This window comes from Geotrypetes seraphini, chromosome 1, assembly GCF_902459505.1.
Source record: "Geotrypetes seraphini chromosome 1, aGeoSer1.1, whole genome shotgun sequence".
Lineage (NCBI taxonomy): Eukaryota > Metazoa > Chordata > Amphibia > Gymnophiona > Dermophiidae > Geotrypetes > Geotrypetes seraphini.
This window is the reverse complement of record NC_047084.1, coordinates 486679350-486699091: the sequence shown is the minus strand read 5'-3', so window position 1 is coordinate 486699091 and position 19742 is coordinate 486679350. Positions and strand designations below refer to the sequence as shown.

Sequence of the window (19742 nt, the reverse complement as noted above, 5' to 3'; positions counted from 1 at the left end):
GGAATGATCTCACTTACATTATACAAGTATGTTCTGCTCTGTAACTTAGAAACAAGAATTAGAATAACAATGAACAGGAATTTGTAAAACAACCACCTTAGAGAATCAACCTGCTGAGTGCAACTAGCACTAACAATAAGGGAGCCGGTGGCTAAAGAATACACTTACATATACCAGATTTCTTCACATACAGACATCTGACATATTCATAGGGGATCTGACTCAAGAGCTTCAAGGTAAAATAACACTATTCGCCGATGACGCCAAACTATGTAATATAGTAAGTGAATGCAGTTTACAGAATTATATGGCGCAGGACCTGCTTACATTGGAAAGTTGGTCCTCAACCTGGCAGCTAGGCTTCAATGCTAAGAAATGTAAGGTCATGCATCTCGGAAGCGGAAATCCATGCAAGACGTACTTCTTGAACGGAGAAACTTTAACTTAGGACTTCAGCAGAACGAGATTTAGGAGTAATCATTAGTGCAGACATGAAAACTGCCAATCAAGTGGAGAAGGCTTCATCTAAGGCAAGGCAGATATTGGGTTGTATCAATAGAAGTTTCGTCAGCCGAAAGCCTGAAGTCATAATGCCGTTGTAAAGGGCCATGGTGAGACCTCATCTGGAGTACTGTGTGCAATTCTGGAGGCCACATTACAGTAAAGATGTGTGTAGAATTGAATCGGTTCAGCAGACAGCCACCAGGATGATCTCAGGGCTCAAGGGTCTCTCGTACAAAGAGAGACTGAACAAATTGCAGCTCTACACTCTCGAGGAACGTAGGGAGAGGGGAGACATGATCGAAACATTTAAGTACCTCACGGGATGTGTCGAAGTGGAAGATGATATTTTCTTTCTCAAGGGACCCTCAGCCACAAGAGGGCACCCGCTCAAACTCAGGGGCGGAAAATTTCATGGCGACACCAGAAAGTATTTCTTCATAGAGAGAGTGGTTGATCATTGGAACAAGCTTCCAGTGCAGGTGATCGAGGCAGACAGTGTGCCAGACTTTAAGAATAAATGGGATACCCATGTGGGATCCCTACGAGGGTCAAGATAAGGAAATTGGGTCATTAGGGCATAGACAGGGGGTGGGTAAGCAGAGTGGGCAGACTTGATGGGCTGTAGCCCTTTTCTGCTATCATTTTCTATGTTTCTAAGAGCTCCAGGCCTGGAATCTAGAAACATCAAGGCAGAAAAGCAGGCAAAACAGTAAATTCTGAGGGTGGGCCATAGACTCCTGAGAAGATTAACAGAAGATTATTCAGATAAGAACCTAATCTTTCATTCTGTTACATCCACTTGGGAGTCTATACGTATGATGACATACCAAAGCAATGATTGACGTCTAGGGAGGAACAGAAGAGCCAGCCCATAAGACCGAGGACCCCAAAGTGGCATCCTCTAGGGTCATCCCAACCACTTTGTAAAATCTGGAAAAAAATGCAGAGTAGACCATGTAGCTGTTCTACAATCTCTGTGGGAGAAACTGCCTGATACTTCGCCCATGAAGAGGTGACACCTCTGGTGGAATGCGCCTTGAGAGAGACCAGCAGCTGTTTACCACAGGCAAGCTTTCTCAAAATTCTATCCTGCTTGTCTGAGCCTGTAGACTGAAAAGCAGGCAGACGAATATCCTGGTTAACATGGAAAGCTGACACAACCTTCATAAGAAAGGAGGGAAAAGGTCAGAGAGGAACACCCGCTTTCATAATTCTAAGGAAGGGCTCCTTACAGGAGACAGCTTGAATCTCTGAGATATGCCTTGGCAAAACAATAACCATCAGAAACATAGTCTTCAGAGAGGCCCTTCAGTACAATGTTAAGATTCCAAGATGGGAAAGGTTGCCTCAGTGGAGGCCAAAGCCAGTGCACACCTCTCAGGAACCTGGTCACATTGGGATGAGCCACCAGTACAATCTTGTGGCTCTACACTAGGAGACCCAAAAGACTGGCCACAAGAACATTAAGGGAAGCTACTGCAAAGCCTTTTTCCAGCCTGACCTGAAGAAAGGCAAGGATGACCAGAATGGAACCCTGAAATGGCTCCACCCGGTCTTTTTCACACTTTTGAAAAGCCTTCCAAGTTTTAGAATAGGCTATCATAGTAGATGGCTTCTTAGCCCAGAGAGAAGTAGTAATAACCACGTCAGAATATACCTTGCAGACTAGAGCTAGAGTCATGCCTTAATACAAAAGTGCTGTGTATTCTCCATGGGTACTGGCCCCTGAATGAGAAGCTTGTAATGAAGGGGCAGTTTGAGACTCCTGTTCCACTTAAGACGTACCAGGCCCACATACCAAGACCAGCCTGGAGTAGAGAAAGACATAGGGACAAATTTATTCCCATCTGCACAGGAACTCAATTTCCTCACCCCGTCCCCATGAGTTTTGTTGTTGTCCCTGCCCCATTCCTGTAAGCTCTGCCTTAACCGCACAAGCCTCGAACACTTATGATTTTAAAATGTTTGAGGCTTATTCAGATGAGGACAGAGCTTGCAGGAAAGGGGAAGGGACAGGAAAAGAACTCTCTGCGACAGGACAATGAGTTCCTGGGGAGGCAGGGAATAATTTGTCCCCATGTCATTCTCTAGCCTGGAGTCACTAGAATCACGAGACCTGAATGAGTCACAACTCTACGAATGACCCGGCTCACCATGGGCCAAGGGGGAAAGATGTAAAGGAGACCATTGTGCGGCCAGGGCTGGACCGATGCATCCAACCCTGAGCTTCCTGTTTCCTCTCTTCGACTGAAGAAGTGCTTCACTTTCGAGTTTTTGGCAGAAACCATCAATGGCCTGTCCCAGCGACAAAAATGAGATTGAACACCCATTGGGAGAGTGACCTATCCCCTGGGTCCAGGAACTGTGGACTTAGGAAGTTGGCCTGAACATTTTCCACTCAGACTATTTGGGCTGCAGAAACAGCCTGAAAGAGCATCTAAACCTCTGAGCATAAGGGGGTGCTTCTGGTGCCCCTCCCCATCTGTTCACATAAGCCACAGCTGTGGCGTTGCCAGAGAACACCCTTACAGCTTTTCCTTTGACGAGCTTTTCCAGTGGGCCAGCTGGATGGCTCAGAGCACCAGACATTTATAGACCACACCTTCTGACAGTGAGTCCACTGGCTCTGAATCGAGTGGTCCCCACAATGAGCTCCCCAGCTGAAAAGACTTACATCAGTCATGAGATTCACCCACTCTGAAATTCAGAAAAGCATGCCCCTCGACAAGAAGATGTCCTGTAGCACCAGCGTAAGCTGTTTCTTACTGATCCTGTCCATGGGAGTTGCATCTGAAGCAAATGCCTCTGCAGAGACCACTGAGACAGAAGAGAGTCCTAGAGAGGTTGCATGTGTGCCCTGGCCCAGGGGACCACTTCCAGGAATGTAGGCATGGAGTGCAACACCTAGAGATAATACCACGCTGTAGGAATCTGCATCACCAAGAAAGACAGGATCTTTCTTTACAGCTTCTGTTTGCATGGCTATGGAACAAAAATGCTGCCTTGAGCCGTGTCGACGAGAACTCCCAGTTATTCCAGAATCTGGGTCAGTTCCAGATGGCTCTTCTTGAAGTTGACAATCCAGCACAACTGTTGGAGCAAATCTAATACTTGTTGCAATGCCATCTCTCACTCCTGCCTGGTTGGGGCCCTGATCAGCCAATCATGAGGGTAGGGATGTACTTGGATACCCATCTTCCGGAGATGAGTCACAACCACCACCATAGCTTTGGTGAAAGTGCAGGGGAGCTGTTGCCAATCTGAACGGAAAGGTTGCAAACTGAAAATATTGCTGAAGTACATGAATCCTCAAATATTTTCTGTGGCCTGGAAAGATGGGAATATGCAGATACACCTCTGTTAGCTCCAGGGAGGCCAGAAACTCTCCAGGAGCCACTGTTGCAAAGACCAATTGTGCTATTCTATGTGAAAATGGGGGACTTTCAGAAAGGCATTTACCATCTTGAGATCCAAAATGGGCCTCCAGTCCTCTGTGCCTTTCTTGGGCACAATGAAGTATCTGGAGTATCTGCCTGTGTCACAGTTGAGGTTTGGGACAAGTTCTATGGCCTGAATGTTCTGAAGTCCTAGAAGCATGGCCTCCTTTTCCGGCCATCAAGTTAATGAACAAATCCAGAGGAGGGTGATAAAACTCGATCTTGTAATCCTCTCAGATGACATCCAACACCCCTTGGTCTGAGGAAATTTTCTCCCACTCCCCTCAAAACGCTGACAGCCACCTCCCAATAGCGGGGGCTGTAGCTGCCAACCTGGTGTCATTGGGGTTTCTTGGAGGGAGGGTTGAGACTGCTGGTATCTGGAGCTGCTGAACCCTGGAAGACCTCTGGACAGAGGCTTCCTGGGAATACTTCAAGAGAACAATGGGAGGGATTAAAATTGTTCCTAGTCCCGCCTGGAGATTGGTGTGGTCTACTGTCCGGCAGAGACTTAGGGTGGTGATCAGTCACATTGGCCATAAGATCATCAAGGCTCTTACCAAAAAGCATCTGTCCCTTAAAGGACAGCCTACTCAATGTCATCTTGGATGCTGAGTTGCCTGCCCACTGCCTGATCCAGAGCATTCTGTGAGCTGAGAAAGCATAGACTGTTACCTTGCTCATGACCCTGATAAGGTCATATAATAATAATAATAATAAAAACAGTTTATATACCGCAGGACCATGAAGTTCTATGCAGTTTATAATGATTAAAAATGCTACAAATTGAGTAGAACTGGCAGGTTAAAACTAGTGAATAGCAGCTCTAGAAATCAGTTATTGTGGGAAAGATTGTACAAATCAACTGCCTAAGTACTTCAGGAACAGATATGTTTTTAGGTGTCTCCTGAATTCCCCATAAGTATTAGTAAGCATAAGTAATTGTTCCAGGTCTTTACCCCATAATGCTGCTTGATATGAGAGAAGATGTTGATGATGACTTTTGAATTTACATCCTCTAGCCAGTGGAGATACAAAGTTTAGGTGTGAGCTTCTCTTATATCTGTTGGTTGGGAAGGAGAAAAGGTCAGTTATATATTTAGGGGCTAAACTGAACAGTCCCTTAAAGCAGAAACATCCGAACTTAAACTTCACACGTGCCTCCATCGTCAGCCAATGTAGGAGTCGGAAGGAAGGGGTCACATGGTCAAACTTCTTCAACCCGAAGATCAGTTTGACCGCTGCAAGTCAGACTGAGCCTCAACCTCTGGAAAACCTCACATCACAAAAGAGGAAAAGGCCATGCAGCCAGCCCACTATATCCCAGCCAAGCTGGGAAGGAGCCAAACAGCCTGCGCTCAAGCTCCTGATAAATCAGGGATGTAAGCAGTTATGCAGGAGTCAGCCCCTGAGCTAAAAAAATACAAAAGTAGGCTGGCTAGTTAGGTGTCTCCGAGGGCTGATCCTGCTAGCAGTAGACCTCCGCAATTCAAGTCTGCATCTTCTTCCAGGCAGAGGTCCCAACTAGTGGGAACCTCTGGGCACTGAGCCTCCAACTGAACTCTTAGAAAAAATACCAGAAAATAATAAAATGCAGTGCAGAAACATTTCTGAATAACTTGCCGGCAGAAAAAAATCTGAAGGGGCTGAAGCAGCTCTCTGGGAAGGAGGCAGAGTTCAAAAGATGCTTGACAGCATTCTGCAAGTAACTTGTGGGTTTCAGATGCATTGTTCCTAGCGTTTAGGAACACTAGACACATTGCACTAGAATATCTGTTTTCAAAACAATGATACTCAATACAGATGATTAAGGTTTTAAAAATACATGTCATGTGGAAAAAATTAGGACACCCCATGAAATATTCAGTTCTGTATTAAGAAATGTTCACATATCGATGTCAAATCTTTTTTTTAATTTATCTCTGATAAAGAAAGTGATGTAATTGCAGGTAAACAACAAAAGTTTTCCTTGATTTACTCATATCCACAAAAATATTATATTCTAACAGAGGAATAAATTAGGACACCCCCCCCTCACCAATCCTCCACTTTAAGTGGCTCAAATCACATACAGGTGTATCACATCAGGTGTACATGATTAGAAGATTGTTACTCAGCATCTTGAAGGAGGTTTGTTCTACTTAAACCTCAGACATTTAGTTTGGTGTGCTCATGACTGCTGCAGTGAGAGTGAACACCATGGTGAGATCAAAAGAGCAGTCTGAGGCCTTCAGAAAGAAGATTGTAGCAGCTTATAAGTCTATAGTAAGGGATTTAAAAAGATCTTGAAAGAATTTGACATTAGCCATTCCAAGGACTGGAAAACAGTGTACAAGTGGAGGACTTTCCAAACAACTGCCAACATGCCCAGGTCTGGCTGTCCAAGCAAGTTGACCCCTAGAGCAGCCCACAAGATGCTAAAAGAAGTCTCCAAAAACTCTAAAATGTCATCACGGGACCTACAGCAGGCTCTTGCTACTGCTGATGTGAAAGTGCATGCCTCTACAATCAGAAAGAGGCTGCACAAATTTAAATTGCATGGGAGGTATGCAAGGAGGAAACCTTTGCTCTCCAAGAGAAACATCAAGGCCAGACTGAAGTTTGCAGAGAGAACGTAGACAAACACCAGGACTTCTGGAATAGTGTTCTATGGACAGATGAGTCTAAAATTGAATTATTTGGACACCAGAAAAGAGGACATGTTTTGGTGTACACCAAATACAGAATTCTAGGAAAAGACCTCATACCAACTGTAAAACATGGAGGTGGAAGTGTCATGGTTTGGGGATGCTATGCTGCAGCAGGACCTGGCCAGCTTACCATCATAGAATCCACCATGAATTCTACCTTTGATATGTTTAATTTTGATAAAATGTAAAAATGATTAAAAAAAAAAAAAAAACTTTGTCCCTTCTTGGGTAGATGGACACATCTCTGCTGAGCAGGTCTAAGAAAATTATTCTGTGGTCTAAGAATTCAAAGCGCTCACATCAGCACCATCCACGTGGCCAAGCATTCAGCTCCATGATGCGAGTTTCTCTCATTTGTCCTTTACCTAAGAATGGAGGACTGACAAGAACACCGCCTGTGCATCAACTGCTTCACCCTTTGTTCCAGGGCCATAAAATCACTTCTGATATGTTCAGAGGGCTGCCTAGCAGTATCATTTGTGCCAATATGGATAAGTAGCATAGGATAATAGTCAATAGGCTTGATAAGTCTCGGCAAATCTTCCGTTACATCTTGAATCTTTACACCAAGGAGACAGCACACCTCTCTTGACATTATGTCCAGAGACATTATGTCCAGAGACGGACGCCTCTGAACCTCTCAGAATGGAATTGCCAACCACCACTACTGGCTAATGCTCCAGCACATTTGAGATTTTTGAGCTCTGTTTTCTCCTTTTCTTGAGATATTATTATATCTTCTACCTTCTAGGGCTGCAAATTGGTTCTTCTGTTCAACTGAAGATGGAACAGTGAAGTTCACTTTACAGGATCTGGTGATTTGCATCCAGCTGCCCTCTTTTAGCCCAATGTTTCCATCCCCTTTCCTGGAGATCCTTGATGCATTAAAATACATATCTGGGATGGATTTATGATTTTCACAGATGTCCCTTAGTCTTGCCACATCGACCCTTAGTTCTTGTACTTCTTTCATGAGGGATTCAACATGCATATAACTTGTACATGAAACCAGTCCCTCACCATGGATCAAGCAATCAGTCTGTGCTGATGCAGAATCTGTAACAGGAGTAGCTATGGAGGTATGTCTTTTAGCCATTCTGTATTTATTTATTATTTATTCAATTTTCTATACCATTCTCCCAGGGGAGCTCAGAACGGTTTTACATGCATTTATTCAGGTACTCAAGCAGTTTTCCCTCTCTGTCCTACTCAGGCCCAGATTCTTAAAACTTTAACGCCATCACTAAACTGTTTTCCGACGGTTTAGCCTGCATGCATTTTAGCGGTGGATTATCAAACCAGATTATCTCTGTCTTTAGCGAGGTTTCTAGCAGTCTCCAATAATGACATGCAATTGAGCCCTTCAACATTGAAATGGGCTCTCCGGTGGATTCTTAAAAATTGCCGAGCCATTTTCTAAAAGCAACGTCGGCTTTTAGCTACAAAAATAAGCAACTGGTCCAGGGGTGCCAGTACAGTGACTGAACTGTTTTAAACCCCGGCATTGCAGTGTCAGAGACTGCTAAAAAGCTGTGTTGTGATGCAGTAGGAGAGATTCTCATTCTCTCCTCATGCATCACAACACCCCTCCTCAGCAGCAGCGAACCTTCTCCCCTGCAGCAGGAGACATGCCAATTCTCTCCCGTTGCCAATCAACAATCACCACCTGCAGCGAGAGAGATGCCAATTATCTCCCACTGCAAACAATCCTCCCTGCAGTGGGAAAGATACCCAATCTCTCCTGCCACAAACAACCCCCCCCCGCAGCGGCGGCAACCCCCTTGTAGAGGGAGAGATGTCGATTCTCTCCTGCTGCCAACCAACAACTCCCTGCAGCGGCAGAGATACCCAATCTTTCCCACCACAAACACCCCCCTACAGTGGGAGAGATGTCGATTCTCTCCCGCTGCCAACCAACAACCCCACCCTGCAGCGGTGGTGACCCCTCCTTGCAGTGGGAGAGATGCCCACTCTCCCCTGCTACAAACCCCCCCCCTCTTGCAGCAGAAGAGATGCGCACTCTCCCCCGTTACCATACAACACCCCCCCAGCCTCCGACACCCCCTTACCTCCATGTAGATGTGTGACCTGAGGGACGCGGATTCCCTCCACCCAGCTGGCCCGCATCTTCCAAAATGGGCCTTCTCCTCCCCGGTGCATCTTGGGATGTACCGGGAAGGAGCTTGAGGATCTGATTGGCCCAAGTTATTTAAGGCCCCCTCCCCTCATTTGCATGCCTGATTTTTTGAGAATGTCTCACTTTTTTTTTTTAATTCACTATCAAAATGGCTGCGTTAGCAGACCGTCATTTTTTAACAGTTTTTTTGAGAATCCTGGCCTCAGTCGGGTGAGATCCAGACAACTACAACAATAATAAACATTGAATAGAAAATTTTAGAAAGGCAGGATTTACATGTGCAAATTGTGAATTTGTGCACATGGTAAAAAGATGTGTTTTGGGCAGGTCTAAAATTATACATATATTCTCCATTTCAGAAGTGGAATGCATATTTATATTCTCCAAAATCAATGTCGAGATTTACAGCTATTACTGGGGATATTTAGTTTTTTGAGAAGTACTTGTTTTAAGTAATGCTGGAGGTATTAGCCCTAATAAATCCAACCTTTGTACCTAAAAGCAAAAAAATAAAAATCTCCATCAGTACATATTTTTATATTTAAATATGGATTTTCATACCTTTAAGCAAAAGCCTACTGACAGAAATATGGTATTTTTCTGATTCCCATAAAGAGTTCTCCAATGACTTCTGAGTAAAAGTAGTAATTAGTGAGCTGCAGCAAAACAAAAGCAAAGCTAAAATATTTATCTTCTTTTCTTTAGCTTTCTATATACTCACTGCTTCTATATGGAGATTAATTTTCAAACAGTTAGTGCAGCTACACTGCTACCTAGAAAGTAGGTGCTGGTAAATGCTTAAATGCTCATTGCTCCACATGCTAATAGAGAAATTAGCACATGGCTACCTAATGAAGAAAATGGGGCCATTTTACCAGTGCGCTAAAAGTGGCCTCAGTGCATAGGAAAACCTAGCACTGGAGATAGCATTAGCCACTTTTATTTAGTGCAGCTTAGTAAACAGGCCTCAAAATGTTTTTCTCACAAAAAAGACTTGAAAAAAATTAGCAGATGTAGATGTGTGGCTGCATTTTGTCCATGGTTAATTTTCATTTGAATTTACAAGCATATTATATCTTTGAAAATATGTGCAAGTTACTTATTGACTTTGCATTATTAAAGGAAGTTACACAATTACATCTGTAAAGGATAATTTTATAAGCCTTTATAAGATCTATTAAATCAGGCCTCACCTAAAATTATAAGCAGTGAATGCTGGCATGCATTTGCAGAGTAGGCATGCTTGTGGGCATAGAGAGAGAGAGAAAGTGAGAGTGTGTGTGGGTGGGGGTTGCTGGGTCACGATTTATACATTTTATAAAATACATGTTAATGTGCATATTTTATATGCTATGATTTAATCCTACTCCCAAGCAGGCATAAATATCAGTGCCCATAATCTGGGCTCTATTTCTGGTCAATTAGTATTAGTATTTTCTAAAAACACAATGATGCTTATATGCCTTTATAAAATAGGCGTCTACCTGCCCTAGATATCCTGTTATAAAATTACACTTACATCCCTTCATTCTATAAAATATCGCCTAAAGTTAGGCACCAAGGCCCAGATTCTGTAAAGTGCGTCCCGATTGTAGGCAGCTGTAGGCGTCCTACAGCTGTCTAATCAGCCAATCGGGAGGCAAGTTCTCTAAAAAAATGCTCCCCAGGCAGGCTGCCTATATTGAAGGTGCCTCCAGGAGCCTAGGGAGGCCCGCAAGCCTGCCTAAGCTCATATAAGGCTAGGCGGTAGCCTTAGGCAAACCTAGGCGGCCGTACACGTCTCCCTAGTAGAGTGGGAGATGCTTACAATGTAGGCCAGAAAAATGCTGGCCTACATGGTAAGTAGATGTGGCCACTATACTTAATCGCGGCAAGGAATCTCCCTGCTGCGATTGTATAGCAGCCGCGGCTACAGCTGCCAATCTCCCCTCCCCCCCAATGATCGCGGCAGGAGGGTGCCCAACCCCTCCTGCAAGACCCCCCCAACATAAAGCCCCAACCCCTCCTCCCCAGATCCCCCTTGGGCTTACCCACAAGATGACCAGATGGGTCCTCGCACAGTCCGGCCAGCAGGCATGCCTCCATTCAAATGAGGCGGGCCCGCCCTTCCCCTGCCCAACCCATAGGATCCTAGGACCGATTGGCCCAGGCGCCTAAGGCCCCTCCTATGGGGGAGGGGCCTTAGGTGCCTGGGCCAATCAGGCCCTAGGATCCTGTGGGTTGGGCAGGGGAGGGGCGGGCCTGCCTCATTTGAACGGAGGCGAATCTGCTGGCTGGACGGTGCGAGAACCCGTCCGGCCAACTTGCGGGTAAGCCCAAAGGGGGGGGTTCTGGAGTGGGGGGGATTCATGGGGGGGGGGGTCCGGGGAGGGTGGGTTGCAGCGTTTTGTTGGGGAGGGATCCAGCAGGAGGGGTTGGGTACCCTCCTGCCAGTGATCTTTGGCGGTGGGGGGGCCTACCAGCAGGAAGGGTTGAGCACCTTCCTGCCGGCGATTGTGGGTTCTGTCGATAGGAGGGGTTGGATACCCTCCTGCTGCAATCGTCGGGGGGGAGGGGAGACTGGCGGCCATAGTCGCGGCTGCTATACTAATCGCAGCAGGGAGATCCCTTGCCACGATTAAGTATAGTGGCCGCATCCAGTGTTCCCTCTAAGCGGGCGGGTGTTGTGAGCAAACTTTTTTTCACCGTGAGCCAAAAATATCGGGCGCCAGCAAGTTATGAGCCAACTCGCCCGATTCTCCTCTCGCCGCCCTGCCATCTGCCGTACGCCTCTTCCGATCGTGCGCTGTGACGAGAAACGTGTGCGCTGCGATGTAATATTTTGTGCGCCAGCGCACGCCAGCGCAGCTTAGCGGGAACACTGGTTCAAATGGTTTTATTTATTTCCCAAAATTTATTTTTGTTATACGCATTGAAAATATTTGATATTGCGTTTAAATCAAAATCTCAATAAACTTGAAACGAGTGCCCGTGAGATTGTGGGAGGGTTAAATACTCAAAACTTAGAAGTTTTTGCTACGCCAGCTTTCTGGTATCTTTACATACAGTGGCGTACCTAGCATATGTAACATCCGGGGCCCATCATTTTTTGGCACCCCCCCCCCATCTGTAAGAAAAACATGATTTTTAGTAACAAACCACACGTCACACATGAGTACCTAGGAAAAGGCAGCATCTTACATATTGCAGTGAGCAGTACATCAATACACCCATTGTAAAACTAAACAAGCCAGACCAGCACAGATCAATCCTACACCGTCAATCCTAACAGAAAACCATGTCTTTCGAACACACAGAACACAGAAAACACCTTCGCCTAGTAAGGAATATGTAATCACAAACTAACCCCTCCCTCTTTTACAAAACTGTAGTGTGGATTTTAGCTACGGAGGTAACAGCTCTGATGCTCATAAAATTCTGAGCATCAGAGCTGCTACCACCAAGGCTGGTGCTAAAAACGCTTCACAGTTTTGTAAAAGGGGGGATAAAATAAAAATACATAGACAAAGGTTAAATTGAACCAGCAAGAAGCTGGACTCTGCATACAATGCTTCACAGAAACAGTGACACATGTCTCCTAAAGCAATAAATAAATAGAAATTTTTTTCTACCTTTGTCTTCTGTGGTTTCTCCTTTCCTCATCTTCTTGTAACTCTCTTCCTTCCATCCACTGTCTGCCGTCTCTCTTCCCCTATATGGCATCTTCTCTCCTTCTATGCCCCTTCCAGAAACTGTATGCCTCCCCCTTCCATCTCTCCTTTCACCCCATTGGTCTGGCATCTCTCTCCTCGCCTTCCCTCTCCCACACCTCTCCTCATAGTCTGGTATCTCCCCTTCCCTGATTCTCTGGCATCTCTCTCCTTTCCTTTTCTTCCATCTTTCGCTCCCCCTCCATGCTCTCACATCTCCCCCTTCCTTTTCCCTTAGACTGGCATACCTTCCTCCTACGCTCCAAGCCCTGGCATCTCCTTTAATTCCCTCCCTCATCTTCCTTCTCCCTCCAGCTGGGTACCGCAACACTCTTCCCTGCAGCTCTGCACTTCTCCACAATTGCCATGCTTCGGTTCCTCTTCTTCCTTCCTTCCTCCCCCCCCCCCCCCCCCGCGGGACCCTGCGGCACCATCAACTCTTACTCCCTCTAATGTCGGCCCTGCAGCTCCAGACTTCCTCGCACCTTCTCCCCTCCCCCTTTGGATCGCTATTATTTTAAATGTTATAGCCGCGGAGCTGTATCCATCAGTGGAGATGTCTAACCTCGGCCTGCCCCGGAACTCTTACTGCAGCAGACGCCCGTCTAGGCAGGAACAGGAAGTCACTGTTGCAGTAAGAGTTCCGGGGCAGGCCGAGGTTAGACATCTCCACTGATGGATACAGCTCCGCGGCTATAACATTTAAAATAATAGCGATCCAAAGGGGGAGGGGAGAAGGTGCGAGGAAGTCTGGAGCTGCAGGGCCGACATTAGAGGGAGTAAGAGTTGATGGTGCCGCAGGGTCCCGCGGGGGGGGGGGGGGGAGGAAGGAAGGAAGAAGAGGAACCGAAGCATGGCAATTGTGGGGAAGTGCAATCTCCCCAATGCGTCCCCTTACCTTACCGACGCGTGTGTGCGCTGTGAAGAGAAACTTTGCGCTGCGATGTAATATTTTGTGCGCGAGCGCAGGCCAACGCAGCTTAGCGGGAACACTGGCCCGCATCTAAAGTAACCCAGTTCTGTAACCGGTGGCTGCAACATGGACGTTGGTTACAGAATCTGGTTTAGTTTGGGCAGGTGTAGACCCGATTCTGTATAGGATGCCCGGGACGGGCCCAAATGTGCATATCAGTTAAAAAATACTACTTACACATAACTATTACAGTTACATGCATAAGTGCTAGCTGGGTTCTCAGTGGTATTATTTAATGCACATTTATAAGGGGGTGTATACAAGGGGAGGTGCATGGGTGGGGTATAGGTGTGCCCAATATTTTCAAGCATAGTTTACAGAATACTGCATTTCATGATATAGTGCCACATTTAGTGTGTAGCATAGACACCTACTACAGTACAAGTCCAAAAATCCAGACTGTTCCGGAATTGGATTTTCCAGATTCTTCCCCCCCAGTGTACCTTTTAAGTTTAAACAATTTTTATTTGGAAGCATAAACAAGTGCAATGAAACACAACAGCAAAATCAACTAGACAGGGCACATGCTGTTCATTTAACAGACAATATTTTGCCAAGATAAGCAGATGAAGAAAGAAGAATCTTTTCTGTGGTCCCAAGTTTAATAGTAGTAGTACTAGTAATCAGAGTTACCACCCTCATAAGAACATAAGAGTTACTATACTGGGATAAACTGAAGGTCCATCAAACTCAGTATCCTGTTTCCAACAGTGGATAACCCAGGTCACAAGTACCTTGCAAGATCCCAAACAGTAAAGCAGATTTTATGCTGCTTATCCTAGAATAAGAAGTGGATTTTCCCAAGTCCATCTTAATAATGGCTTATGGACTTTTCTTTTAGGAAATTATATACATTCTAACAAGATGGCGGACAGTTAAGTCATCTACTGTTCCGTCTCCTTCCAACTACTTTTTATTTTTTCTTTTATTCTTTTGTCTTTATAATTTATAATTTTATTGTTGATTTCTAATTTTTGCTTTTGTCTTTGATCTTAGTTTCTTTTCCTGAGTTTCTTTTCTTTTGTTATATATTTATTTTTCAATATACTTACTGTTTTTGTGATTTGACAGTTGGGTCAAGATCGGCAGTTGAGGGGCCCTGCACTTATGGTTTGATGGACTTTGTGGTGGCAGCTGGAAAAGACCGAATTGGGGCCTGGTTCTGGTTGGGGTTGTGAAGGACCTGGTCTGAGTCCTTTGCACCTATGTGCCAACGGCTGCGTGTTGTGGTTTGCCCCTGTTTGAGAGTGGAAAGGGAGATGGCAGGTTTCAGGCGGGCGGCAGGAGGCAACGATCGAGCCAGACTCCTGGGGAGAGAGCAGCGCAGATGCCGCACTGCGATCAACAGCCTGCAATTGGAGGAGCTGAAGGGAGTTTCCCACATGTTTCCTGGTGTCCAGCTTCGGCGCCCCAAGATCGTTGCAGTCCTCTTCGCTGACTCCGCTTGTCTCCTGCGCACCTGGTTCCAGCGGCGGCGGACTGTTTGGCGATTACCCAGCACGGAGTTTGAGGACTTCTACCCCGAAATCCCAGCGTCTCCAAATTTCACCAGAATTTCTTGCCGGTGTCGCACAGTCCGTGCGCAGTGGGGAACGCAGCTACAACAAGGCAGTGGGTTCCCTGTCAGCCCCAGCTCCTGCGGCACTAACGCACACCGAGATCAGCACCGGGAGGCTTTTCCACAGAAGAGGAACTTTGGCAACCACCTCATCTCCTTGGAGCAGCCGTTCAGGGTAGCGGCTGGAGCACGGGCAATGTGACATGGGGAGGATTGCATGGAGGAAACCATCGCAGAGGAGGAGACGTGGACATTCCTACAAAACTTACTTGCTCCACTTCATCACCGAAGCTGAAACAGTGGATTGAAAATAATGTTTTATTTTTTTCCAGTTTATGAATTATTTTTAATCTTATTCATTGTTTTGCCACTTGTTTTTTGTTTTGTTCTATTTCTACCATTTAAAATTCTCCAGAATTCTTTTGTCCAACGATTCCTCCTTCTGCATATATTCCTTTCTCTCCTCTTTTCTACCTTCAAAAGTACTTAGTTCAATACAGTCTTGTTAGAATGTTTATTTGTTTATTTTTCCTCTATCTATACATTTCACTTCTTTATTACTCTCTAGGTACTTTAGTTAGATTGTGAGCCTTCGGGACAGTAAGGGAATTTCTAAGTACCTTTCTTTCTTATAATTTTAATGTATATTTTCTGTAAACCGCTTAGAACTTAACGGATGTAGCGGTATATAAGAAATATATTACATTACATTACATATATATATATATATATACCTTTTTTAAACCCTGCTAGGCTAACTGCTTTCACCACATTCTCTGGCAATGAATTCCAGAGTTTAGCTACATATTGAGTGAAGAAATATTTTCTCTGGTTTGTTTTAAATCTTCTACTCAGGAGCTTGGAAAAAGTAAACCAGCGATTCACAGCTAACCAGCTTCACTAAGTATTTTATGTACCTCTATCATATCTCCCCGAGCCATCTCTTCTCCAGGCTGAAGAGCCCTAGCCAATTTAGCCTTTCCTCATTGGGAAGCCATCCCATCCCTTTTATCATTTTTGTTGCCCTTCTCCGTACCTTTTCTAATTTCTTATCTTTTTTGAGATGCAGTGACCAGAATTGCACACAGTATTTGAGGTATGGCTGCACCATGGAGTGATACAAATGCATTATAACATTCTCATCTCTGTTTTCCATTCCTTTCATGATAAGTCCCTAACACTTTATTTGCTTTCTTAACCATCACTGCACACTGAGCTGATGATACCTAGACCTTTTTCCTGGGTGGTGACTACTAATCTGGAATCCTGTATCATGTAGCTATAGTTCAGGTTCCTCTTTCCCACATGAAACACTTTGCACTTGCTCACATCAAATATCTGCCATTTTGATGCCGTCTCTCAATGTACTCTTGCAATTTTTCACAATTCTTTTGCGACTTAACAAAAAGCAAAAAAAGGCGATAATCGAAACTGCAGGTCCAATGCAAAAGAAAAAAAAGAGCAGCAAAAAGGATAATGCTCAAAATGTTCTTTATTAAAATCCCAACAAAGAGTGGTTCTAGGTGTATCGATATCCAGACTTCAAAGTAAATTTTAACACAATTTCCAACATTCTTTGGTAGCACAATGCCTATGTCAGGGGAAATAGTCAAACTGTTGAATATAAGCGCCGAAACATATACATACATCTTCCAAACTGTACCACTGCAAAGGATACAAAAAGCCTTTGACAACACTGTAAAACAGCAAATCCATGTTGGGGATAACGCTGTGCAGTCATAACTAGATATTTTCTTGAATGATCCTGCATGTGGTATATCCAGTCTCCAGCACTATCCAACTGTGAAGGAAGCATTTATTCTGAAGAATACGAGCCTTCTAGTGGAGAGACACTTCAGCATTGATGGACAGATTCTTACATCATACAGGAACAGTTTAACCGATGAGCATTTTGAAATGCTTTTAATGCTCAGAGCCCATAAGAAACTCATTTGAAAATAAAGTTCTCATCGTTGTAATGTTCACATTGTTTATTAATTATAACTATATGAACTAAGTAACTACAGTTCTCCCTCCGAATCCGCGGTTTTAGCATCTGTGGATTTGGTTATTCGCAATTTTTTTTTGGGGGGGGCATTTTAATTTTTTTGCCTTACCTAGTGGTCTGGCGGGTTTTCGGGGCAGGAGTGATCTTCCTACGCTCCTGCCTCGTGCAGATCACTCATAGGAAATGGCTGCGGGGAGTTCCCATCCTAGTCTCGAGAGACTACGGGAGCTCATGGCAGCTATTTCCTATGAGTGATCTGCACGGGGCAGGAGCGTAGGAAGATCGCTCCTGCCCCAAACACCCGCCAGACCACCAGGTAAGGTCCAGGATGCTGGGGGAAGCAGGGGTGGGTCAGAGCTGGCCGAAAAGTTATTCGAGGTTTCTCACACTTCGCGGTCCAGCTCTGCACCTAACCCCTGTGGATACGGAGGGAGAAGTGTATTAACTAGCTAACAAATATGATGGGGGGGGAGTAATGTAGAAGGGGGATGGCACCCAGCGTTGGCACTTTCCCCTATTTCTGGACCATTGATGTGGAATACATTGTCTGGTACCATATGTTTCTGTAGAAATCTATTGCAATTTAGAAAGTTGCTTAAGACCCTTCTGTTTGTTCAAGCTTTTCTAAGCTAATATTCAGCTTCTTAAGTTAATACTTGTTCTTCTGAATATCATCTTTTTAGTAGGTTATCAAATTTGTTCTGCTTTACTGAAGTAATGTAGTAGATGAGTGGGTGAGATGTAATTTATAAGTTGAGATGAGTGGTAGAGATGTCATTTATAAGTTGAGATGGTATAATCTTATGATTTTTGCTGATGTATATGATTTTTAAGATGTTTAAATTCTGAAATGTGTATATGATACTGTGAGCTGCCTTGAATAAAGGCAGATTAAAAATGTCTTAAATAAATAAAGCAGGCATTTAATTATGCTTCAGAGCTGTTGTAAAATCCCACGCCTAAGATTTTTCCTTGATGAATATTCCCCTTTTAGGATGTAGAATTCACATCAATATGTTAAGACTGCCATATGAAGCCTTCTCTTTGTACCTACCATGCCTCCTGCCAAAGTATACATGTGGTCAATGAAGTTACAAGGAAATATTTTTAAAACAAATAGGAAGAAATATGTTTTTCATTCAAAGAAAATTTAAGCTCGGGAACTTGTTGCCAGAGGATGTGGTAACAGAGGTTAACATAGATGAGTTTAAACAAGGTTTGGACAAGTTCCTGGAGGAAAAGATCACAGTCTGCTATTGAGACTATTGAGGGAAGCAACTGCTTGCCCTGGGATCGGTAGTATGCAATGCTGCTACTATCTGGGTTTCTGCCAGGTACTTCTGACCTGGATTGGCCACTGTGGAAACAGGATACTGGGCTAGATGGATTATTGGTCTGACCCACTATGGCTATTCTTATGTGTTTGAAAGTCCTCTTTCTACAATGGTTTTAAACATGTAAGCCAAACTACGCAAGTAAAAACTGCTAAGAGTAGTTAATTGTGGGGAGGTTACTACAATGACTTTTAAAGGCTTTGATCAAGTACCTGTGAAGCTGGCTAGATTCCTTTAAATACTGATGTCTGTGGGATCAGTGGCTATCACATTATTGTAGAGTGTTACGGAGGTAATTCTATAAGGAGCCACTAAAGGTATGCATGTAAATTCCACTATTTTAGCCATTTATGCTTGCATATGTAAACACAGTCACGCATAAATAACAATAATCCAGTTACACACTATTCTGTAAGTATGAACATACAGTATATCTTTGATAACATGTACTTTGTAGATGGGTGTTCACCTAGGTGGAGTCTTGGCAGAATGAGGTGGGGCACACAGTGTATATAGCAGCGTTTTCTTCAGGCCCTTTTGACCACCAGCGGGAGAAGTCAGCCCAGCAGCTTCCCCGAGGAGAGGACAGCGTGGGAGCCCTGCTCCGCCCCTCTCCCTGGCCGCGAGGGATCACATAAAAAGATTAGCAGCGTTTTCTTCAGGCCCTTTTGACCACCAGCGGGAAAAGTCAGCCCAGCAGCTTCCCCGAGGAGAGGACAGCGTGGGAGCCCTGCTCCGCCCCTCTCCCTGGCCGCGAGGGATCACATAAAAAGATTAGCAGCGCCAACGGTGCTCAGCCGTTCGGCGCGCCGACGAAGGCGCACATGCGCCTTAGTGCGAGCCTTTGTGAAGCGCCTCAGTGACAACCGCAGGGTTCTGAAGCTCACAAAACAGGGGAAAAAAAAACAAACCCCCTCCAAGTACAGGTAACCAATTAGCTTTACCCACTACCAACTTTTTGCTGTACCTTGCTAGACACAATTGATAGACACAACTGTTGGCACATCTTGTTATACTGGCTAAAATTGTACCTATACCCTGTTAAACTTAATTGTTGTTATTTACTGTTCAACATATTAGCTGAAATACTTAACTGCTGGTTTTACTTAATTGTTGGAATACCTAGTAATAGTTGGCTATACTTAATCTTATCTTTGGAATTCCTAGTAATGTTTAACTGTTGACAGACATCTTGCACCACCCAGTTTAAACATCCACAAGCACCAAGAACAATTCACATCACCCACTCGCACAACTTGCTCAAAATTTCCCACACAAACCCTACTTATAGGTCTAGGCTTAAGTAAAGGCCCTCCAAAAAGACAGCCTACACCAAAAGAGCAACGAACTCAGCACCAACACCCCAATCCACACAAAAAAAATAAAATAAATGGCAACACGCACACCTAAAC

The 19742-nt window shown here is 44.6% G+C and overlaps 1 protein-coding gene across 1 annotated transcript in view; it reads right to left on the bottom strand.

Moving 5' to 3' along the window:
• Positions 1-19742, bottom strand: part of SHOC1 (shortage in chiasmata 1) — a 283884-nt gene that overhangs the window by 168694 nt on the left and 95448 nt on the right. Inside the window, exon 11 of the mRNA XM_033962662.1 lies at positions 9330-9424. Coding sequence (XP_033818553.1) covers positions 9330-9424 — 95 coding nt within the window. The remainder of the gene's footprint in view (positions 1-9329; positions 9425-19742) is intronic.